Source organism: Ylistrum balloti, unplaced genomic scaffold (genome assembly GCF_031769215.1).
Source record: "Ylistrum balloti isolate Yb309-2 unplaced genomic scaffold, AGI_CSIRO_Ybal_v1 Utg370508, whole genome shotgun sequence".
Lineage (NCBI taxonomy): Eukaryota > Metazoa > Mollusca > Bivalvia > Pectinida > Pectinidae > Ylistrum > Ylistrum balloti.
Window position 1 is genome coordinate 1,435,834 of NW_026782328.1, and position 23,728 is coordinate 1,459,561.

At 34.1% G+C, this 23,728-nt stretch overlaps 1 protein-coding gene across 1 annotated transcript; it reads left to right on the forward strand.

The window, feature by feature from the left end:
- The first annotated feature begins 3,125 nt into the window (after positions 1-3,125).
- Positions 3,126-15,676, forward strand: LOC132555587 (INO80 complex subunit D-like). The gene is made up of 10 exons (XM_060219931.1): positions 3,126-3,343; positions 3,982-5,705; positions 6,222-6,336; positions 6,882-7,100; positions 8,083-8,186; positions 8,822-8,955; positions 9,386-9,554; positions 11,717-11,995; positions 13,662-13,775; positions 14,292-15,676. The coding sequence occupies exons 1-10, from the start codon at positions 3,126-3,128 to the stop codon at positions 15,512-15,514; spliced, it is 4,299 nt and encodes a 1,432-aa protein (XP_060075914.1). The 3' UTR covers positions 15,515-15,676.
- The last annotated feature ends 8,052 nt before the right edge of the window (positions 15,677-23,728 follow it).

Genomic DNA, 23,728 nt, shown 5'->3' on the forward strand with positions numbered 1-23,728 from the left:
CACTGTCAGACTGGCCATCCTGCCTGCTTTTAAAAAAATGGAAAATATCAGAAATCCATAGTTTTTTTTTTAAAAGTAAGCTTTAATTTTCTTAAACATTTTTTATTCTTTGTTTCGTTGAAATTACAGATCAAGCCTCCTTTCCTTTTTATTTTTGAAAATGTCCTCCATTTTTTCCAAGTCTGCATATTTTACATATGTAGCCTTGTGCCGGGAAACTTTAGTATAGCCACTGATATTTGGTTTCATTTTTCTTGCTGGTAAATATCCACATACCTGACGATTGTAACACGCTTTTACTACTATTACTTGATGGTTCCTCATCAGACTTCGGCAAATCCCTGGCCTCGTGATTTGTTCCAATTTTTGGTTTTTTGGAATACATATCTGTGAGTTTTCTTGTACCAGAAGCATCTCTTTTTGACAGTTTTTTAAAATAGAACCCGTCCTTGTGCGACATGTTTAAAATGTGATTACTGTCAATCAAGCATTGTAAATATTATGGTATTCTGAACGCTTATAATTAACACAAAAGTGATTTGGATTATCGTGCCGCGGAAGCATGTATAGTCGATAACTTGGAGCTAGGTCACTTTTTGCTGAACCGTTCTGGTCTTTCGTCTTTTTGACATTTAATATTTAAGACACTACAACTACTGTGATGTATCTTTTTAAGTAGGGGAATTTACAGCATGAACAACAGTATTATTTCAGTAAAAACAGGTGAAATTTTAAAGCTCAGAGGGGAATTTTCAGCGGGAGGGGAATTTAAGCAACAGGGGAACTACCGATTACCGGTAATAAAACAGGCCTAGATTAATCCTTGATAATACACACCCAACATGTCCTTGTAGGCTGATACAAGTTGCATTGACATATATACATTGTATCACTGTTCACCTATGAAATATATGATCCTACACCAGACGCTGACTGTCATTTAATGTTTACATCAAATCATGTTAACAAGCCAAAGAAAACTGAATTACATAGACTTGGTATTGTATATTTCAAAATGAAAGCATTCCTTTCTGAAAAGTGCATAAATGTTTCATATGAAATGAATATATTTATTTTCTCAATTTTATGGACTCCACCATCCATGTCGGTATAATTCTGACCTATTACTCTCAGCTCCCAGGAACTTTCCTGAATACAGAGTAAACACTCACTTGCTCCAGAACATCTACAGATGCAAAGTGACTTAAAATCTTATTTTTGTTATGTCTTTTCAAAATAATGGTCGTTGTATCTCATTGTGACATACAGCTGATGTTTCGAAGCAGAAAAGTAAAAAAAAAAAAAAAGTTTTATCCTCCTGCCTCTGTATTAATTTAGAAAGTAATCCAAATATGAGGTACTATATAAGGAAAAATGGTGTCTGAGGGCCACTCATCATTTATCCGCAATAGCTTGTTCTTAGATGGATATGACCCATTAAGTTATTGGTATCTGGTTACAGTAATAAACAATCATTATTAGTCAGTTATGTTGGTGTTACGTTAGGATAATAAATTACTCCACCTGTGGTGAATGAAGTGTGTACATCATTCCAGTTATCATTATAGATTAGTCACTATTCAACACAGCCAGTGCAAGGAGTGCCAAATTTAATTCATTTCCATTTCCATTTCTGTCTTGATTAATTTTATAGATTAATAATTCGGCCTGATTGTTGGTAGAATCTGAATGTTGAATAGTAATTTATATACATAAATGAGTTAATACACTTCAAAAACTTCCTTAATGGATTTATTGATAATTATTTTCCTCTAAGGAAAATTAAATTGAATTAGGCCAAACAAAATTATTATTGGTTTCTGCTTTCAGCATCAAAATATTAGAGTGTAGGTACTCCATTAGACAAACCATTTTAGCAAAATATTTTTGAGATAGTTTTTTATACTTGCTTATGAGGGTTAGATTACGTTATAGTACAACTATGCCAAAAATAACGTGGATCTAGATACCTAAAGGTCAGAAGTATAGAAGACTTTTTGAACTATAGCTGTTTTAGTGTCCTATTTCTAAATACTTCGATAGACACTGGTATGAATGTTGTGGCCATATTCAAATAAACACAGCTGATTAAGTATTTAGAACCAGTGGATCTTGTATTCTGGGTGAAATTTAAGCAAAGATTTTTATATGGGTTTAATGTATTTTCCATTGTTTAGACCCAATACTAATTACATAATAAAAATTCAATTCAATTTCATGCCATCATAACGTACACATTAGTTTATTACAATGAAAAGGCCCGAGGGCTAATCTTATAGAGCTACATTTATAAGGAAATATCATTTTCAAACAGCTATAAAACATGATTAATTAAGTATGCAATTACTGTCGTTTAAATCAAGTTATTTTCTGTGCAATATTGTAAATGAGAGGAAGCTAAATTTTATATACTTACTTTGATGTGCTAGAAATATGTAAGTTGAAGGCACGTATATGTGTAAATTACTTTGTAATGCAAGTTTGTATCATGTGACATTGAAAAGCTGTTATGGTAGTGATGTTAACAATTGAATTAATAATGTTGTCCATGCAGTATGTTGTGAAGGTAAATAGTTTTAATTATTGTGTAGTGAACGCATCAAAGCTAAACTGCTGTAAATTGTTATGTTTTCCCAAGGAGGGTATACTGACTTAGGATTAATACATTTGTAATTTTTAACTATTGCGGTGTGATGAAAATCACATATAACATAGAATAATATGTATGTATAATTTGTGAAAAAACAAAACCAAAACAAAAATAGTGAATGATGTCAAATATTGATTCACTAAGTTTATTGTAGTATTATCAAAAAAGTAAATGAATAGACCATTATGATTTCTTACAGAGATCAGATGAAAGAAGTATGACTTTTCATAAATTTGAGTGTGTATACTTCTCATAAATTTCAAATCTATGATAAATACACTATCATTAACAGCATGGCACACATATATATATGAAACACAGTTGCCTGCACTATGGTTTTGAAGTAAATCAGAAGTTAATTACTTGTACACATGGTAACTTGGGAGCTTTAAAGTTTTGATGTAAAGAAGTAAACATATCCTGTTTTTTTACTTTGCAGGTTTGTCAGTGTCCTGTACACTGCTCCTTTTTGGAGATGTATGAGGGGAAAAATATCCACTATTCCTCATCGGACAAGAAGCCCTTGTGCTCATTTAGTTCTAAGGTCTGTAACCAGCATCGACTCAATGGCTATGCTTTCTGTGTACGACACATCCTGGAGGACCCAACAGCTCCCTTCAAGAGATGTGCCTATATGGCCAAGTCTAGCAAGCAGAACTGCACACAGGCAATACCTGAACATGAAGACAGACCGTGAGTGTTGAATAAATTCAAAACATGTTTTTTTTCCTCTTAAATTTTCTTAGGTCCATACACCACCTTGCAATATATAGTAGGAGTAGGAAAATGTAGATTTCCTTTCATTTCTAAGGGGGGAGGGGGGGAAGAAGAAATTTTGAAATTTCAAGCTTATTTTATACCAAAAGTAAAAAGTATTAGATGATATGTAGAATAAGGTTTCTGTATTGAACAAAAAGAAAAATGTTAAACATGCTGGTCTATGGTATCTGATCTGAGTGCACTGGTTTGACAGCTATTTTCTTCGGTCACTGTTAGGTTTACAAGTATATATTTATCATGAACAGAACCTTTTTTCTTTGAAGTATTTATTTAGAATATACAAATGTACTTGACATTTTTTTCGAAGTATTAGATACATCAATTTAATTATAGAGTTATAGGTGTCAATTTAGGCCCTTAGCATCACTGGCCATGAGTCCCAAGTTTAGTACAATATTTGGCTGTAGATTCAGTATCTTATTCTAAATTTTTGCCTTTCTTTATTTTACAAGAATGATTTATACCCTCAGTGCTAAAACTACTAGATAATATAGAATAAATACTAGGAGGAACTCAATACTCATTTCAATGTTCTCTCTTTGTTTTTTCAGGTATTGTAACAATCACATGCAGGTACTTGGTATGCTTCCAAGGAAGGAAAGGAAGAAAAAAGAAAAAGAGAAAGAAAAGGAGACAGAAAAACCAGTTGTTAACGAGATTACATTAACTCCAGTACCTCTTGAAAACAAAACTGTGTTTAATAAAAATCGTGTCAAACCGAGGTTTGAAAATCGAAGACTTCATATGTCAAAACTGCACATGAACAAAGACAATTCTGGTTTAGATGACCCTGAGGATCCATATGCCTTCCCTGATACTGGTAATGAATCTGCAACAAAGGTCAACAGCAGTCCCTTGTCATCCTCAGCCAATGTAGAGACACTTGCAGTGACAACACCCAACTCTAGTGGGGGCAAATCTCCTGGAGGAGGTGTTGATCAAGGGGGTGTTTCATCAATAGCAAAGCTTTACCCAGAACTGGCTGAGAAACTAGAAAAAATAAAACCAAAGTTTGATATTGTGAAAGGTAAGGAGAAAGGCAAAGAGCGTAGTTCAAGAACTATGAATATTCTCCAGTCAAAGATAGCACAAAATCGAATCAAAGACAAAATGAAGAAAAATCAAGAATCGTCATCCCAGTCTCAGTCGCCATCACATGGCTTCAACAACTGTGTTCCTAACAGTATCAGCTTATCACACAATATTGGCACCCCCAATCACTCTGACCACGGTGACATGGGGGACAAAACGCCTAACAGTGATCATGATGGTTTGAGTCCACTTAGCTCAAATGGTAATATTTTACCTGGACATTCACACAATCGTATGGGCCCATCCCATCTGCTGCCATCACCCACACATGACATGAAACGTTCATCACAGACTCCCTTCATGATGATGCCACAACAGATGCTTCCTGGCCCAGGGATTCCTCCTCCAACTCGAACTCTCCCACCAGAGGGAATACCCCATGGTATGCTTGCAGAGAATCTCCCAGGAATGCCTAGGGCAGACCACCTACCGCCACACTACTCACGGGTGCATCATGCTCCCCCAATACCACACATGGAGAAAGTTGGGCCAGTGTTGCACAACCTACAGCAAGAACCTTCAGATCACTTCCCAATTCCTACAAGCACACTACCTCTGCAAAGTCTTTCTTCCCATTCTCAGCATCATCATCAGTTAAACAATATGGTTACACCAACTCCAGTATCCATGCCATCTCCACACCTATATCCTCACCACCATCCCTCCCATCCTTCCCATCCTCACCTCCCTCCTCAAAGGGAGGTACAGCCTCCTCCAATGAATGCACAGCCTTTACCCCCTCCTCCACCTCCCTACAGAAAGTATCCAGCAAGTGTTTCCATGACAATTGCTCCATCAGTGACGTTACCAACTGTGTCAACAAGTATGTTCATGTCACCAACAGTGACAGTAAATTCATCTTCTGTACATCCAGAGGCAGTGTTACAAACTGGGCAAGCAAGAGAGCTTCCCCCACCTCCCCCTTACTCCTCTACAGTATGTGCTACTCCTAAACCCCCAACAGTTACAAAGAGATCAAAGTCCAAGCCTAAGACGTGGTCTATAAGTGCTCCTGTGATATCCAAGTTATTTTCTCCAGAGGCTTTGATGAAACCTCACTCGCTCAAACATGTACTACCTGAAGCAGATGTGTCTAAGAGGCTCCACGAAAAGAAGGCAGCTATCCAGTACTATTTGAACTATGTCAGATGGAAAATGCAGAACCACAGCTTTCTTGGTTCAGGTTGGTACAAAATAAGTCCATTTAGTGTGAATTATACAATTATAAAAAACAATCTGCTCAAGAGATTGCCATCACCTCAAAATATGTAGCATTACTTATTATTGTTCATCACTGCCAAGAAATTTTCTCATATGAGTTTATGTAATTCATAGGGAAAAGCCTTATTTTTCAATCGTTAATTATGACTTTACTTGATGGAAATACTATTTGTATGTGGTGTTTTACATTGATTTTTGCTTCAACAAGTGAATTAATTTCTTCATATTGATAGAACAATATCAACAATTCATTGTTTATCAGTTAATTGAAAATACACTGTTAGACCTTTACAAGTATAGATGTGAAAAATACCCATCCCAAGACATAAAAATGAATTAGTCTTATTTGCACTAGTCTTTTTGAATGTAATTTAAAAGTGTTTTGATTTCCATCATGCAAGTATGCTAGTAAATCTAACTATACTGAAGTAAATCCTATATATATTAATGATAGTTCATCTGTCAATCATCCTTCTAGATATAAGAAGTTCAGACGAGGAGGCTAGTGATGATGAAAATGATGATTTGTTGCCATGGCAACCAGAGTGGTTTACAGTATCATCTGACGAGGAAGCAAATGAGGATGATGATGAGTAAGTCCAGCCAGTGTAAAATATGCATTTATCTGATTGAGGCAGATCTACTTGATAGAGTGTTTGTACAGCATTAAAAGGCTTTAAATTTCAAAGAGATATTCATGTATGAACCTTGTAATATATGATCAGTGTGATGTAACATTAAAACTGTAGTGTTAGGCCTAGAAAGCTGAGTTGTTAGACTAATGCTACCTCAGGTGAAGATCTGAGATGTGTGGTTTGTTATATACGAAGGACAGTTCATGTTTCTTTGGAAGCTGGGATCACAGCTCTTTCTGTAATGACAAAACACTTTTATCCAAATTGCTCCTGATAGAGTGTAACATGCTCCCCAGTTCAATGGTGTAGCCACCAGCTTCAAAAAGAGACCAAACAAGGAAAAATGGTTTTACAGTTGCTTGGGTTCATTTGATTTTGAAATTGTTTCATCATTTGTTAATGTAAAAGGTTATCTATGCAAACACCTTTGACAACTTTACTCCATTTGTGTAATATATACATATTAAGTGAACATTAATGTTATTTTGATTTCTGTTTAACAGCCAAGATGATTCTCTGAGAACAGCAAAGCTAGCTTTAATTCGCGCGAGGTTGAGACGTAGATGTTTCCAATCCCGCAAATCTTACCGTGCCAATACCTCAGAGCGACTGCGACAGAAGACTGCAACCCTGGGTCTGATAGAAGCCGCTCGTGAGGAATCCAGATCTGCTGTGAAAGCTTTACATGAAATAAATTGCTATGAAACCCCACCAGTCGATATGTAAGTTAATGATAGAACAAAAATGTTGCATGAGGTTCTGATAATAGAAAAGATGGATGATAGAAACTGATATATTTTTTTTATGAAACTTAAGGATACATTTGTGATGAGAAAAACTGATGAGGGGCTTTTGTGATAAGAAAAACTGATGAGTAAGCCCCACTGATTGGTGTATTTGGTTTTTAGCTCACCTGGCCCAGAGGTTTGGTAATCCAGGGGTGTGAGCCCATCAGGGAAAATCTATCAATTTCTGTAAAATATATCTTCTTCTCCAGGAATTGCAGGATATTGATCATACTGGGTCAGAAGTATGCTTGGGCTAAGTGAAATCAGAAAGTTTTGAATAAAGCATAGGTTTCAGCCCCCTGGGGCCAGATGGCCAGGGCCCAAAAGGGAAAATGTAACTGCCAAGTAGATTTGGTTCATTTTCACATCGTTGCTTTGCAGCATCAACTATTCATTTCGATCTTTGGTTCTTTGAAACAGTTGTGATCCCCACTAAATAAATGTAGCATTACTGAGCATCAGAAGACAATCATGACTTGTAATTTGTCCTGGGGTCTGGTCCTACCCCAGGACAGATTATATCTCTGAAGCCATTGAAATGACCATCCCATAACTTAATAGCATTGCTGGACATAAGAGATTAACAACTGATCTCTGTCTCATCCCCAAGGAAATTTGAAGCTGTGTGCCCATTGATGACTTGTATTTCCAGTCTTATATGGACCCACCTGAGGACACTACTTTATTGAATCCTATATGGATCCAGCCGAGGACACTACTGTTAAGTTCCACATGAGGAATGCTTGATCACCCTTTGTTTATATATTTGTCTTCAGATGAAAAAAAATCTCTAATTTTCATCACAAAGGTTTTTGAAAAAAGTAACAGAATAATGTACACTTCAAGATTATGTAATTTTAAGATAAGCAACAACTACCATTGCAATCATTTGATGCAGTATATTTTACATTTGTAGATACAAAGTGAGAGGACTTGTGGAGAGACAGTGCTGCCATAAGAATGACGAGGAGGTCCAGTGTGAAAATGATGTCTTACCCTATGCCAACCACTGTTTGAAACGTATCCTTTTATCAACTTGCTTAACAGAACAAGATTTAAGAATTTTTACACAATTTGGAAGAAATATGTGTATATCTGTGATCTAACTGATATCTGAACCCTTTACAGAGAGTTTTTAGATAAATTTGAGATCTTAGATACCTGTTGACATTTATTAGCTGATCTGTCAGAGAAATCTTGTAATCATAGAAATATCTCATTTATAACCAGCTGATCCAAATCCTCAGAAATATTGTTTGGTTCGGTCCCTCAAAATGTTGTTGAAGTGATATATATTGAAAGAAATTATCTGCTATCATCACTGATTCCATTCACATGACTGTCAGTTTAAGATAGAGGCACTGTTGCATCATATCTTTGTTGATGTTGATGTTGATATTAATTTGAAGACAGCATTGATATTTTTGGAAATGCAAGATTCTTTGAAGTACTTATTCAGTATAGATATGGGTACAAATTTGAATGGCAGATTGCTTGATTTAGGTAATCTAAAGTTTTGCTTGATGATAATATAGCATGAAGTCACTTTCTGATTTTAAGGTTATTCTAGGCATGTTTGAACATCATGGTGTACTGAAATGGTGAATGCTGTAAATTTGCATGAGTGTTAATTTTCCCTTGACTCCAAACTTCAGATATTATGTATAATGTCGATCAACAATTGTTTGACTACTGCACAGCAAAGTTTGCTGACAACACCCAGTGTTGTGTTCCTGTCAATGACTTCAAACATGAACTCCCACTTTGTATGGAGCATGGTCTCAAAGCTGTAAGTGGGTTTATGAATACCATAGAAATAGACATCCAAGACTTTAGTGGCTTTTTTTTTTTTTTTTTGGTAAACCTTTATATGTTTGAAAGACATTATTTCTTTTTTATATCTGTTGAGATTTCTGTGATTCTCTAATAATTGTTAAATACAATCTTAAACTTCTATCTGAAAAGGTGGTAACTTTTGAAATTCCATCACCAGGAACCTTTTCAAATAACACAAAGATATTATTCATTTTCTGTGATGTTAAACCTTCATGTTTCAGTTGCTTACTAATACAAATCAAACACAAGGAATATGGAAATCTGGTTTGTAGATTCTTGTTCAATGTTTTAAAAGCGATTGGACTTAATATTTTCTAATAGTAGTCTTTCCTATTGTACAAGATTTGAATCTCGTAGATATTGATTCCTCTAACTACCTACAGGACACGTATTTGGATGGAGATACTGAATTTAAACCAAAACGGCCGAGGAAAAAGACAAAGCCATCTGCTCTAACAAGGCCACCAAAGAAAGGCAAAAAGAAGAAGAATCAGAGGAAAAATATCCGTCCACAAAAACCGTCTCCACCATCTGAACCAACTGGTTTGACAGGTAAGTTCTGTATATGTTTATTGTCAATGACATGTTTTTTATTAATGCTATTGTTTTAAATACTAAATAAATAATTGAATGCACATGATGTTATGATACGATCTAAGGCTGACTTCTGTGATGTCGTCTTTATATTACTGATGCATTCTTAGTAGTTTATTTTCAGTAATATTTGTCAAATCAATGAACACATGCTTGTACAAGTACAATTGTTTTCAAATTAAAACGTGGTATAAACTGAAGCGGAATGTTGTTTGAACACCTGTTCATTGAGGAAGTCTTTTTTACATCAAACAAACACCTACATCAGTGGGATGGATAGAGAATAATGAGAAAATTTCATTTATTTATATCGTTGAAACTGTTAAGGTTTCAATTTCAAAACTCATTAAAAGGAATTTCAATTCATTCAAGATTTTCTTAAAAGTGACGTGCATTAAAACTGTGTCATAGCCCATTTTTTAACATCAGAAAATTGCATGTGAAATGAAATAATTTTAGATATGTACCAAAAGTGTAGATGAAAATAATATCATCAAATCACATGATTTTTCAGCTATTTATCTCGTGAAGCATAACTTGAAGTGTGTAACAGCTCAAATACAAGCGCTTTGGTATCATGCTGACAGTACTTTTGGAGAACCAGAAAAAGTTTTTAAGTTCAATTCCTTTTAAGACATTAACTTTAGACATTTACAGGTACCTTAAAATAGTGAAGCACAACAGATTATTTCCTGTAAAACTTATGTAAAATTATCAACATTTAATACGGAAATTGTGAAAAGTGGATGTATTTGGTAAATGGTGCATAGGTCATTGAATCAAAGGTGCCTTCCATAGTCCATTAATACATTTCTACTGTAGTTATTTCTAGGAAATGTCACTGAATGCACATGATGTTTTGATACGATCTAAGGCTGATTTTTGTGATGCTGCCTTTTATTCCACTGATGCATTTCTTGTGAATTAGCTCTGATATACTGTTTAAAACTAATGTGATGTCAGACTACTTTTGTCAATTACATAATTTACAAAGGCTTGTCAGCGATTTTCATTTTGCTTCTATTACAAAACCATAAAAGAATACATACGTTAAATAGCATTTGTCATCTACTGCAGTCAGTTCATATTTGACACTGCTTCATATTTACCACTGTTAATTCACACTTAACACACCCTCACAGCTACAGCTGTCAGTTCACACCTGTAACTTTATTCCATCCCCTGGCTTTAACTCTTGGAAAATGGTAGCTACTACTTCTTACTTAAAGTTTGTATAATTGTGTCTGGATAGTGTTCAGCCAGTTATCTTTGACATTATATTTCAATGTGATGGCAGTATAAAGGTCTTTTTTCATGTAAGTGGTTAAAAAGGACAGTTGAACCTGCAAGAAAAAGATCAGGTACACCACTGATCGGGACTGAGGCTGGACTGTGGAATATTCAGCAGGTGTAAAAAGAATGGTCCAGCTGTACCTGTCCAAAACTAACTTGCTGAATATCATACATTTTAGCATATATTTCTGGAAGTGTTATGCTATTAAGTAAAAGTTCAATGGATGGTATCTTATTTTAAGGTCATTGGTTTATGTCTGACTCGAAATTACGAAAGTGTGAATTTTGAGCTTTACATATAACAGTTTCAACATTCGGTTTATGTGTGTCAGTATATAATGGGCTAATTCCAGATGACCTGAACTATTTCAGTTTGGTTGAAAGCGACCAAAGTCAGCATCACTTCTCTACTATCACAACGATACTAACACAAGCATATTGTAGCCTCCTACAGAAAGTTTCTAATACCTTGTTTCTTTATAGTCTGAAAAAAGATTATTTTCATTTCCAGTTTTCAATAATTTTGTTATCTACAGTATGTTTTTGGAGCCGTTTTTCTTTTTGTATTTCAGAGTTATCTGCTCTTATGAGAAGGTATTGAATGTTACATCAATAAGTGTGAGAAAATTGTTTTCCCTTGAGGTTGCTCTTACAAACATGTGATGTAACAGTCAATACCTGCCCACAAAAGCCAATAACCTTGCATTGCAAAAAGACGAAATCAGTAATTAATCATTTATTTTCTGTAACAACTAGAATTCAATACATTTTTGCCTAATCACATAGGCTTTGTACATGTCCTATATTTGTGATGTTCACTTTTGTAGAAATGCCTGCTATTGATCCAAGTCTGTTAGAGTCTGAGGAAAAGGGAAACATCTCTGATGCGGACATGTCAGGAATGTCCAATCCAGATTTGAGCCAGACTGGCTCTGAGACAGAGACGTTTAATGAGGTATCGGAGTCTGATGCACTGCCAGACAAAGTGGCAGAAGAGAGTACAGAAGTCAGTAAAACTGTGGAATCTGTAGAATCGCCTCTGCCAAAGGAAACATCAGACAGACCAAGTCTGACTGAACTGCCAGAGGCTGCCCTTACTGCATTAGGTAAATAATATAGGCTAGATTCTTAAAAGGATTACAGCAAGAGAAAGAAATTCTCATGCTGTATATCTTGTCAGGACAACATGTTCAGATAACATGACTTAAATGATTAATTACAAATATCTTTTCTCCCAAAATATTGCATGTGATTCATTTTTATCACAAACACAAATGATTTACACTACATCCTCAAATTCCGTCAATCATATTCTCTGTTGGCACTGATTTGTTTGAAATTTAAGGTCATGGAAAGATATTATGGGTTTTAATCCAAAATTTGCCAGCAAAACCAGTAAAAAGGGAGACAAAACTATCAGTCCTGAAACAGAAGTTTATCCTATATACCAATTTAGTCTGCCCTGTCCAACAAATTTCTCATCTTGACAGTGTGATAGAAAACACAAGATTCATTTAATAGTGAAGAAGAAACAGGCTTACGTCTCCAAACCAAATTAAATTGAAGGATGGAGAACTGTTTGGGAGATAGGAGTTAAATTAGTCGGGTATCTGCCAGTTTGACTTAGAGGGGAGTATCTCCTTTAAGAACTCTCCACTGAATTTTTTTTTATCATCTCAATACTGTCTGTTTGTTTTATAACATTATGATTTAAGTTGAAATCAAACCCATATTATATACAGTAACATAGAAAAGTTACTGAAACCACTGTTTTATTTCATTCACCGTATTTTTTGGATTATAAGCCACACCTTTTCCTCATGAGTTTTTTTTTACAAGTACCTACCTATCATGTGTTTGTGACTGAAACAGATTGTCTAGAACCATCATTTGCAATCGTAAACAGGATGATTTGAAGATTGAAATAAAAAATAACATTTTTGTTTATTTGATTAATCATACCTTTATCATGAATCATAGGAATATCTTCTGGACTTTTGCGACCTCTTCAAAACCATAGCAGAAGTTTACAAAAGCCGTTAAAAAGGGCAAAAGTTTTTACATCTAGGTCATCAGGTTATAGGTCAAATTGTAGAACAACCGCCATGCTTGTTTACGATATGAATGGCTTCATGTTTATGTCAAAAAGGAATAATATGGGACTATGGGAATTTGGTCAGCATGCAAGGGCCTTCATTAATATTTAACAGTACAGACACCAATTGAGAGATTGTTTAGTAAACGGTAGGTAACATCAGGCCCTATATCTGTGCATATACAACCTGTGAAGGCACCCAAGCCAAATACGTTTGATATTTGCTATTTTACTTTTTTTTAAATAGATCAATAAAATAAAAGATTATCAGTGTATAATTCATTTGCAAACTTTACTAAATGTTTCGTTGATGATCTTTGGTCAACATAACTGTTACCACTTAATAAGAGAGGGTGTGGCTTATATTCCAGTGTGGCTTATATGTGGACCAAATTGTAAAAATTGATAAAAATCGGCTCTGCAGTGTATAACCCGAAAAATATGGTAATTTTAAAAGTAGATATTGTATGTAATGTATTACCCCATTTTGAATCTTTATTCGCAATTTACTTTTGCACATGAAAAAAATACCTTTTCACTTATATTCCATTCCTTTTCTTGATATCAAATTCAAATCAGGTAAACAAGGAAAATTGATGATATTGCAGAGTAGATAAACATGTATTAGATTAATTTGAATATCAGCTAGCTAATATTCATTCAATTTCACTATTCAGATATGGAGAAAGGCCTCGAGCTACCTCTTGAGCAGGCATCTCGCTTACTTGAGGAGACCGACTTCCAAGATGTGTTCAACAAAATTCCTGATGAAACTTTTGATCTGTTTTCAGGTAAAACTAGTCACCTTGAATGTTATTTTTTGATAAATATTTCATTGTCTGAAATTTATCATCTGCACAAATGTTTCTTTTCAAGCTTTGAGAACCTATATCATTGCATCGATATCGTATGTTCATGTGGATTCACATTTCCATTCTGATAATTTTTAAAAGGTTTAATTAATGGTTTCTTTGAATAAAACTTCAATAATTTAAATCGATGATCTTGATTTCAGTTCTGAGAAATTTGTAGCAATTATATTGTATAAATTTTTTCAATTTTGGTGAAGTTACAGATAGCTAATTATGGGATTAAAATTTAATAAGGTTCATTAATCTTGTATCATGGAATTTCTCTACAAAATTAATCAAGGTCTCATATATTTCTTAAAATGACCCTTTTTTGGTCTGACATTAAATATACATGTTCTGACATATAAACAAAGGCACATTTTTGTGGTGAAAACAAAATACTGGCTCTATCTCAGCCACCCCTTCAGTTAATGTATATTTACCTATACATTGTAGGAAAGAATGGCGATGCGATGATGCCTACTCATGAGGATGTTGCAGAGTTGGAACGTCACATTGCTGAGGCCAACATTGACATCAGTGTGGCACAGCAGGCTCTAGAAACACTCACCAATGGGAGTATGGAATTAGATGATGAACAGCTCAAACAGATTGCAGCATCACTGCTTGGGACGTCTGTAAACAACATGGCCCCTGTGAACAATGCTGCTCCTACACCTCCTGTTCCTGCTTCATCTACAGCAACTGGGGAATTGTGCAATGGAATAACGCTGGATGGTGGTCTAAATGATCATGATATGAATCGGACGTTACCAGATAATGTGGTAATGGTGAACAGGAATGCTGGGTCTGTTCAGGGTGGAGTTAGAGTTACAGTTAGTAGTGCTACAAGTATGTACCAGACCACAGGCTTTAACCCCAAAGTGGACCGACGAACATTAGTCAATAATAGAGAGGGGTTGGTTGCATTGAATTCTACTGTTGTGAACACACAGAATGCCAGCCAGCAACAACGATTCCCACATCCGACAATGGATTTACAAGGGGCGCCAATGGTGACAAACCTGCCCCAGTCATTTATCAGTCATCAGAATACACTGCCAAATTTTACTGCAGGACAGGGACTTCCTGGGCAATCCAACTCACATCAGCAACAACAGGTGTTTCTACAGCAACAGTCTCAGTCTCATGACTCCATGCAGAGGAGCATGCCCAATATACCTCTACAGCAAATTGTGTCGGTGTCGAATGTGTCTAGCATCCGTACACCCAATATGAACTCTGTGGGCAACCATCTTGGTATTGATAACCTTCAGAGTGTACTGGTCACTTCAGATAAAGGGCATCAAATCAGCTCCTCTCCTCAGCAAACTACCCACCCTGGTGGTCATATCACCACCGCCTGGCCAGCTAATCTAGCCAATGTGATCAGCTTCCAAAATGGTTTTCCTCTACACAATACAGGGTCTTTTCAGCATGTTAATGACATTGCAGCCAATCTGAAGTTTGGTGTGGGCTCCCAGCGCGTGTTACCCAGTGAGTTGAAACAGGACATGACACAACAGTACCATCAAGTGATGGGGTCACCACATTCCGCACCGACTGGTGTCAGGCCTGCGGCACCACCGTCTCAGGCAGTTTATGAGGGTCAGCAGGTCCGACCCGGATTCAGTAGACTGCCCCCTCCTTTTAGTGCATCAACAGGCAAGGGCTCCTAGCAGATAATGACTTAACGATTCTGCTCAAATACATGTTGTGTTACAGTCTTAGAGGAGAGCATGCTGGTGAAGTGTGAATGTGTCCGAGAAATATAAAGTAATGGATAGAACTTTGATAATATGATTAGTCTTTGAGACATCATGCAAATTCATTGAGCTAAATTCAGAGAAAAATATTCAATTGACATGATTATAGATTATCTAATATTTCTGATAAATTTCAGGCTGTGTCTTGTTTTTAACTGTTGTGTAACAGCATTTGTTTCTGTTTTTATTAGATTTTGTGAGGAAACCATGAAAATGATTTCTAGAAACAATTGTTTTAGAGATTTTGTGAAGTCGGTAACAATTTCATTACAGCTGCAAGGGGGAGAAGCTACAGGTTTTATTTTAAATTCAAAGTTAATCTTTTCATCCTAATTTCTGCAAATTTTAATGACTTTAGTTGTAAGTAATCTTTCAAATATTTACTTCATTATTAGATTTAAACTTGTTCAAATGTAAGTGAAGTTAAATTGCATTGTAGTACAATGTTTGGGGCCTCAGAACTGAACTTACAGAAAGATTTTTTTTCTCTGCGAACAGTTCATTCGCACTGATGGGATGTATTTTATCAAATTTGATGTAAAGAAACCTTCATAAAGTGGTGAGATTATTATATCTTGATTGAAGAACCTTTGTCATGTGCTTGTTTATAAGACACAAACCCAACACAAACTTAAACTCAGTGGTGTGATCTATGCATCTTCATAAGAAAGAATGAAATATTGTTCATTTCATACAAAAAATTTAAAATGGGTCAGAAGTTGTGATAATTCTGTTTAAGAATTGTTTCTGAAGTAAAGGCAGGACTTGAAGGATAAACATTGTATTTGGTATCAACAGAGAGTATGGATTATCTGTTGTAGTTGACTCCTTTATTTGATATTGTTTGAATTATTTTTTCTCTCTCATTTGTCCTTTAATTATCAGTTAAATGTTATAGATGTTTGCATGTTTGTTATTCTGTGTGTCAAATTTTTATAAATATAGTTATAGTGAAGTTGTGATTTCCATATATAGTTCTCTGAATTTAGCTGACAGTTGCTGGTGTTGTTCTGGGTTTTGTAGTACAGAAGCAGAGATCTGATTTTTTTTATCAAAATTTGTTAATATGATGTTTACATTTTAACATGTAAGTACAGGTGCTGAAGGGACTTTCTATAGAATCTTATCTTGGCAGGTCATTAACAATCAAAAGTAGTACACAATTGACTGTCTTTATGCCATGTTAGATTTCGTGTTAAGTGTTGATATAACATTTTATAAAACTATATTGTATATCCCAGTCTTATGTGAAGGTTTTCAAAAAATATGTTGAAATGTTGTTTCTCTCCGGTATACAAACTTCTCTCACTCACATTTTATATAGGCAGCAGATCAGTAGCCATCAAAAATTTCTCAAACAAATTTATCATTAAAGACAATGAGGCCACTCATATATATATCAGTCATATATTTCGTGTAATCTTTTCTCTGGAGTAAAAGTAATTAATAATAGCATAAAAAGGATCAGAGATAGAACAGTTGGATATGTACATTATTGTTTGATATAGCAGAATCTATTATGGAAGATAAGAATTTCAAAAGCAATGCCTCAAATTTTTCTTTAGGTGGGGGGGCAATACACACAATTGTTTCCCATTTTCGGTTTTACCACTTAAACCGCAATAAACTAACTTGGTAAATAAAAGCAAACCAACTTTAAATTTCACAAGGAGGTGTAAAATTATTTTAGGATTATAGTGAATGTAATATTGTCATTACATTACTTCCAGTTGATGCTTTCCTTTAATACAAAACTGATGATATAAATACTGATTGGCTGAATTTTTAAGCAGTGTTCTTTGAGAAAAGCAATGAAATAAATTATGAAGCAATAACCAGGCATTCTTCATTTGAAGGGACAGAAAGTCATTCATTAATTAAAGACTTCTCCTTAGATGAACTTAATTGTTTGAACGGAGAAAAAAAACAGTAAAAAATTAAAGTATGTACCGGTATATTTTGTGTTGTGAGAGACATTCATTGTAGATGTTGTCAACCCATCACCACTGGGAAACAAAGTACTCTATATAGCACTGATTTCCAGTAGTGTCATTTTCTCATCACTGTGAGGAAAGAAAATGATTTTTACATGGTTTAGAATTTCCTGTTTGAGAGTTGCTAGATCGGTAGAGTCTGGACTTCCAGTTACATGATGTTTTGATTCGCCCTACTGTGAAAAGAACACTGCCAGAAATCTAAGCTATATATTGTATGTATAATCTGATTTGTGCCATGTACACTGCTGTTTTATATCCTTCCCACCCCTACAAGCCAGTATTGTAAGGGTCCACTTCTGTGGCTAGTAGGGCTATTGTGATTGTGAAGGAAACCAATGGCAGGCTGACATCTAAAAAATGTTAAGTGTCTCATACATGTGGTAGTTATTGTCCACTGTGTAATGGTATATAGCTGTCCAATTTGTTAAATCTTCTACCAAATACTCTTTATCATCATTATATTTCATGTGTCATCCCTTTTTGTACTTTTCACACAAGAAGTAGTTTCTTTTGTTTGAATCATATTTAGATTATCATGAGACATTCAATTTGATACTTTATATTTAGAACTGTTGTAAAGGAAATTTGGGGATATTTTTTTATTGAATAAGCACTGCTTTAGACTCGGAAACCAAATTTTCATGGTTTTTGCTTTCTATGACAGGAAAAAAGAGTTTTCATAAAGGATAATTCAATTTCCTGTATGGTAGACAAGAAATGATGCAGTTTGAATATAATCATTAGGGAAAGCTATTCTTATTGCCAAAATTAAACACTATGTCATACTAAAGAGGGCTTGGTTTGAAAGATTGTTTATAGTAACAAAAACAGAAAAAGCTTGAGTAAATTTATAAATATCGTCAGTAAAATATAACAGTTTTTGGAAGAAAAAGAGAGTTGTAATATTGCTGGGATCTTCAGTGATGTTAACTTAATAAAAATGATGTCATTATGGTGATTCTTCAAGTAGGCAAGCATAAAATGTAGATGTTTTTAATACAGGTGTGTAAAAATATAAACTATTTCTTGCTTTGAAGCATAAATCAATAAAATTGACTCAAAAGAATAACTGATAAAGTCAGTATTTTATCAAGGAAAGTAATTTAGATTATAATGCAAAAACGTTCCATCTAGATGTATATGAATGAATCCTTGCAACATCCATTACATCTCAAATATTTCATATTTCCTTCAATATTGTTAAAGAATACACATAATCTACCAGCCTGACTTTTGGTGCATGTACACCATATTGATACTCCTGTCAATGTGATTGTTTGATGTAGTTGGACCTGTGAGTATAGGCTGTCTTCTTTTGGTTATATAGACAGAGACACAAATACATAGCCAATGAACCAGGCTGTTTAAGTTATGTCCATGTAATATAGGGTTGTTGATCCAGTTTCACTAATGTTCTAAATCATAAACAAATATTCTTTGTTTTTAATTTCCATTCGAAAAGCATTATAGAATTCTAGGAAGATATTCAGTAATGTTTTTTTCTCAACAAAATTAAGTTCATGAATTTCCATAATTTAAGAAATGTTTCTGCAACTTGGACCAGACTTTTGTGGTTTGCGGGTCTGATGCAGTGCTTTGCCTGTTGTTAGCTGACTTATCTTGTGCAATATTCAGTCAGTTGAGAAACTTTCAATAGCTTTTGAATCATCTATGTTATTTCTTTTTTATAAAGCATGGATCATTTGTTGGTCATTTATACACAATTTCATTTTACTATCACATTGTTATAGTTTTTGTTCCAATGTCAATCAGGTTTTCGAGGGAAAACAGTGGTAATCATGTTAAAATTATAGATGCCTGTAATCAAGGAAAAAAGTTTTCAAAAAAGAATGGGGATGGGGGTGGGGGTGATTTAAAAAATATTGATGCTTGTATTAAATGGTCAAAGTGAATTTAAAATCTTCGTTAGGTTTTCCAAAATTATCCCAGCAGGTTATTTTCAGATGAATAGAATGAGATTCACAGGCTCTATTAGAATGAAATTACTAGGATGACCTACTACAACTTGACAAATATATAGTAGTTTATTGGTGCCAGGCATGCATACTTGTTTTGTTATCAAAAATTATTTTGTCCGTTTCATTTCAGTGGACCAGTAGATGACTTCCAAAATTCTCTGATAATATTACATCTGAAACGTTTGAAAGTTTTGGACAGGCCTTTTAATTTGTATATTGCAATATTTGTAAATTGGTTCTGACCTGAATCATATACAAGGTTAAGATGTCTTGAAATTTATCAGCGTAAAAGATGAATGGTATTTGATGCAACATCAATTTAGTCGTAACTTTATGATATCTTGCTGATGTTGATTTGTTATTTTTGGTTTCTAGATAATGTAAAGCTTGTCAAAACATTGGAAGTCATATCCAAAATTTACTTTTAAAATGAGCATCTTAGCTAAATATTAGTGAGGTGATTTGTAGAGAAATTTATTAGGGTTAGTGTTCAGATCTTGGAAAACAAAAAAGGTGCAAATAACAATAATTAATGTATATTACCCATTAAAACGGTCAAGCAATACATGCATATCATATGTAATGTGAATCACCGTATACAAATCTATCATGTGCCAATTTGTAGTATGGCTTTTTTTATGTGAAAAAATATATAGTTTCTCAGTTTTAGTGACAAGTTGCATTGTATATGAACTAGTTGGATAATTCCAATAGATGGTTGTGCTGAAAATGTGCTTGAACAAAAAAAATAAATGACTTGATGATATAGAACTGAAAAGCCATAAGTCAGGTTACAACTGACAATATTTATATTCATCAATATTTCAACCATCCTCATGGTACCCTCTGTAAATGACTCTGGATAAAATTCTATTCTCTCTGTAGGATTTTTAAAATAAGGATTTATCTAACATCAAGGGAAAAGCAATGGTTAATTTAGCAGGCAGCATATTTTGAAAGAATTTATGGTTGTAGAAAGTACTTGTTGATGTCTGGTGTAATTACTAAATGTATATATTTTAATTAAATGGTTAAAACTTCAGTGTAAATGAAAACTTCATTCTAGTCGTGAAATTTTGAAATGAAAATATTAGAAAAATTTGAACAAGATTTGTTTTTGTTTTACTATTACCAAGTTACAGATTTTTTATCATAAACCTTTTTCTCCTGCCACTGTTTGACTTTTTGTGTTAATATGTATTGTTGTGTCAGATATATACTATTTTATGAAAGAAAAGTTTCAGACTATAATGATCCTGTTATTTGTGAAATGGCAACAATATTTTGAATGGAAACACTGCTGTTATAACAGTTTGAACCTTTATATTCTATGGTGCATGTATTTGAACATTTCTGTTACTTATGATGGTTCCTACCCATCATGTTCAAGTTCTTAATCTGTCAAATTGTAATAATGAAATCTTATTTTCTTTTGAAACGATTCATGTTCTGTTTAGTTCAAAATCCCCTAATAAAATTAACACTAACATGTAAGGTTATATACTTTGTAAACTTCAGATATTTCACAGATGCTTTTGGTCTTTTGAACTCTTGCAGCATTGTCACCATCTGCAGAAGGAATTTGCATATTCCATATTTTAATGACATTTTGTCTAAAATAGAAAATTGGAAAAAAGAAAACATTGCATTTTCTCAATGATGAATTCTATATAAAAAAATTCTTGGCCATTAAATTCAGACATATACACTAAAATGTATTAACAAGCAAAATACATTTGTAATTACATCGAAATTTCAGTTTGAATTTGTCATGTGTAGTTAAAGAACAAATACATATTAAGTTATGTTTCTCTTGGAGTTTCTTCCCGAAGTGTTACATTTTAAGAAAATGATCTCAAGAATGCCTGTTTTATAATTAAGTAGAGTGTGTACAGTATTTCTTCATATATTAAAAAGACATTTTTTAATTTGTTTACTATACATATCATTACCTCATTATGGAATATAACTAAGGTAAATAATCAATATTAATTATTGTAATAATAATTATGCTGAATTTTTATTCAAGAAATGTTTTGCTTGTTATTTGAAAGTACAGCCATTCATCTCATCCCCATTAAGTGTTAGATATATTGTTGTAGATGTGCATATCTCATTGTTTACATAAACAACTGCTCTAGTTGTCCTAGACTGATGATTTTCATGAAATCTAAAATCCAGTTTTTTTTCTAGTTCAGAAAAGACTATAAGGCAGCTGTGATATAGATGTTTGTGAAATTAAATGCAATATTTCTTAACCTTATTCTTAAAACTAAAACACTTCATATTTTTCTCTCAAGATGTTTTGATATTTCATCATTAAGTAGCTCCCAATGATTAATACTTGTTTATTCCTGAATTAGATAAGCACACAACTTGTGTATCTGAGACATCTAGATCATGATAGAAATTTTGAGATATGAACATCTTAACATTTTAATCAATACTATTTGTGTTATGGGTGTGTCTGAAAGTTGTTGCAGTTTTCTATTGTCATGTAAATGTATAGAACCCATGAGAAATTCATTGTGTTCTTATATATTATTAATTATGTTTAGACATAATTATTAAAAAAACAAGAGCAAAAAAGGCTTAATAAAAAAAACTGAATGTATTTATTTGTTAACTTATTCTTTTGAAACAAAAAAAGATGTACCTTCAATTTGACAATTCAAATAATGTGACGAGTGACATTCAACTGATTTATTGAAATCAATAGTGGAATACATGTTCTTATTAGACAACCACCAGGATTATAATTTTGTCTGTATGTTCTTCAAACTTTGTCATGCTTAGCACAGTACTACAGTTTGACCTTTGACCTACATAAAATGTTCTACTGATGTCAGACCTCTAGTGTCATCACCAGTGTTCTATTGGTGTCAGACCTCTAGCATCATTACTACTGAGGGAACCATGTCCTCTACTAGTGTCGGACTTCTGTAGTGTCATTACTTCCAGCAGAATGGGCATTCTACTGGTGTTAAACATTTGTAGCGTGATTACTACCGACAACGCAGGTGCTTTACTGGATTAAGACTTCTGTAGTGTCATTTACTAATGTCCGAACAGCTGCTTTACTGGTGTTAGATTTCTAAAGTGTTATAATTACTGAAAAAAATCTGATGTCCTTGTGTTGTCAGATTTCTCTCGTGTCACTAAAATTTGAAAAATCTATTGGTGTCAGATTTCTGTAGTTTACATTATCACTAAGAGAATGGGTGTTCTACTGGTGTGAAACTTTTTAGTGTCGTTACCACTGACAGAACGATCGTTTTACTGATGTTGGTCTTCCGTAGTGTCATTGTCATTCACAGAATAGATGCTCTACTGATGTCAGACCTCTATAGTTCAAGTACTACTGAAAATATTGTACAAAAGACACACAAGAGAAATGAGTGTTATACTCATGTCAGACCTGTGGTGTCATACCTATTAACAGAACATGTGCTTTACTCATGTCAGACCTCTGTGGTGTCATACCTATTAACAGAACATGTGCTCTACTGTTGTCGGACCTCTGTGGTGTCATACCTATTAAGAGAACAGGTGTCCTGACTTTTATAGATTCATTAATCATATAGGAGGAAGACTTTTAATTCTTATATATTAAAAAGAGTTCAAATTTCAGTTTATGTCACATGTAAACCAAACATGACTAATCTGCAAGAAAGGCTAATAATGTTACATAATAACCATTAGTGCAGCCATCTAGGGTGTTGGAGTGGTCAGGCTCTCAGGACCAATCACAACTCTTTCAAACTTTCTGAATCAATTTGACATCTTTAGTTCAGAAATGTAAAATGTCGCTACAAGTGTTGACAAGCTTTCAATGATGACCATCTTGAATATCACATGGGTCCACATTTCCTTCAAGAGCAAATACTGATGATCTACTTAATATTTTTGGAGATTCTTGTCCATATAACCATGATTCTAATAGAAGTGAACAAAATTTTTCAAGGATGTAACAGTTGCCATCTTGAACATCCTCAAGTCCAAAATTATGGACTAACTCTATGACATTATTGTTTTTGTTTGTTTTTTGTTTTTCTAAAGAAATGATAACAAGTAGTACAGACATTTGAATAGACACACAGTAATGACATCAGCTGTTCTACAAGCGGAATTAAGAATACAGAGATACATAA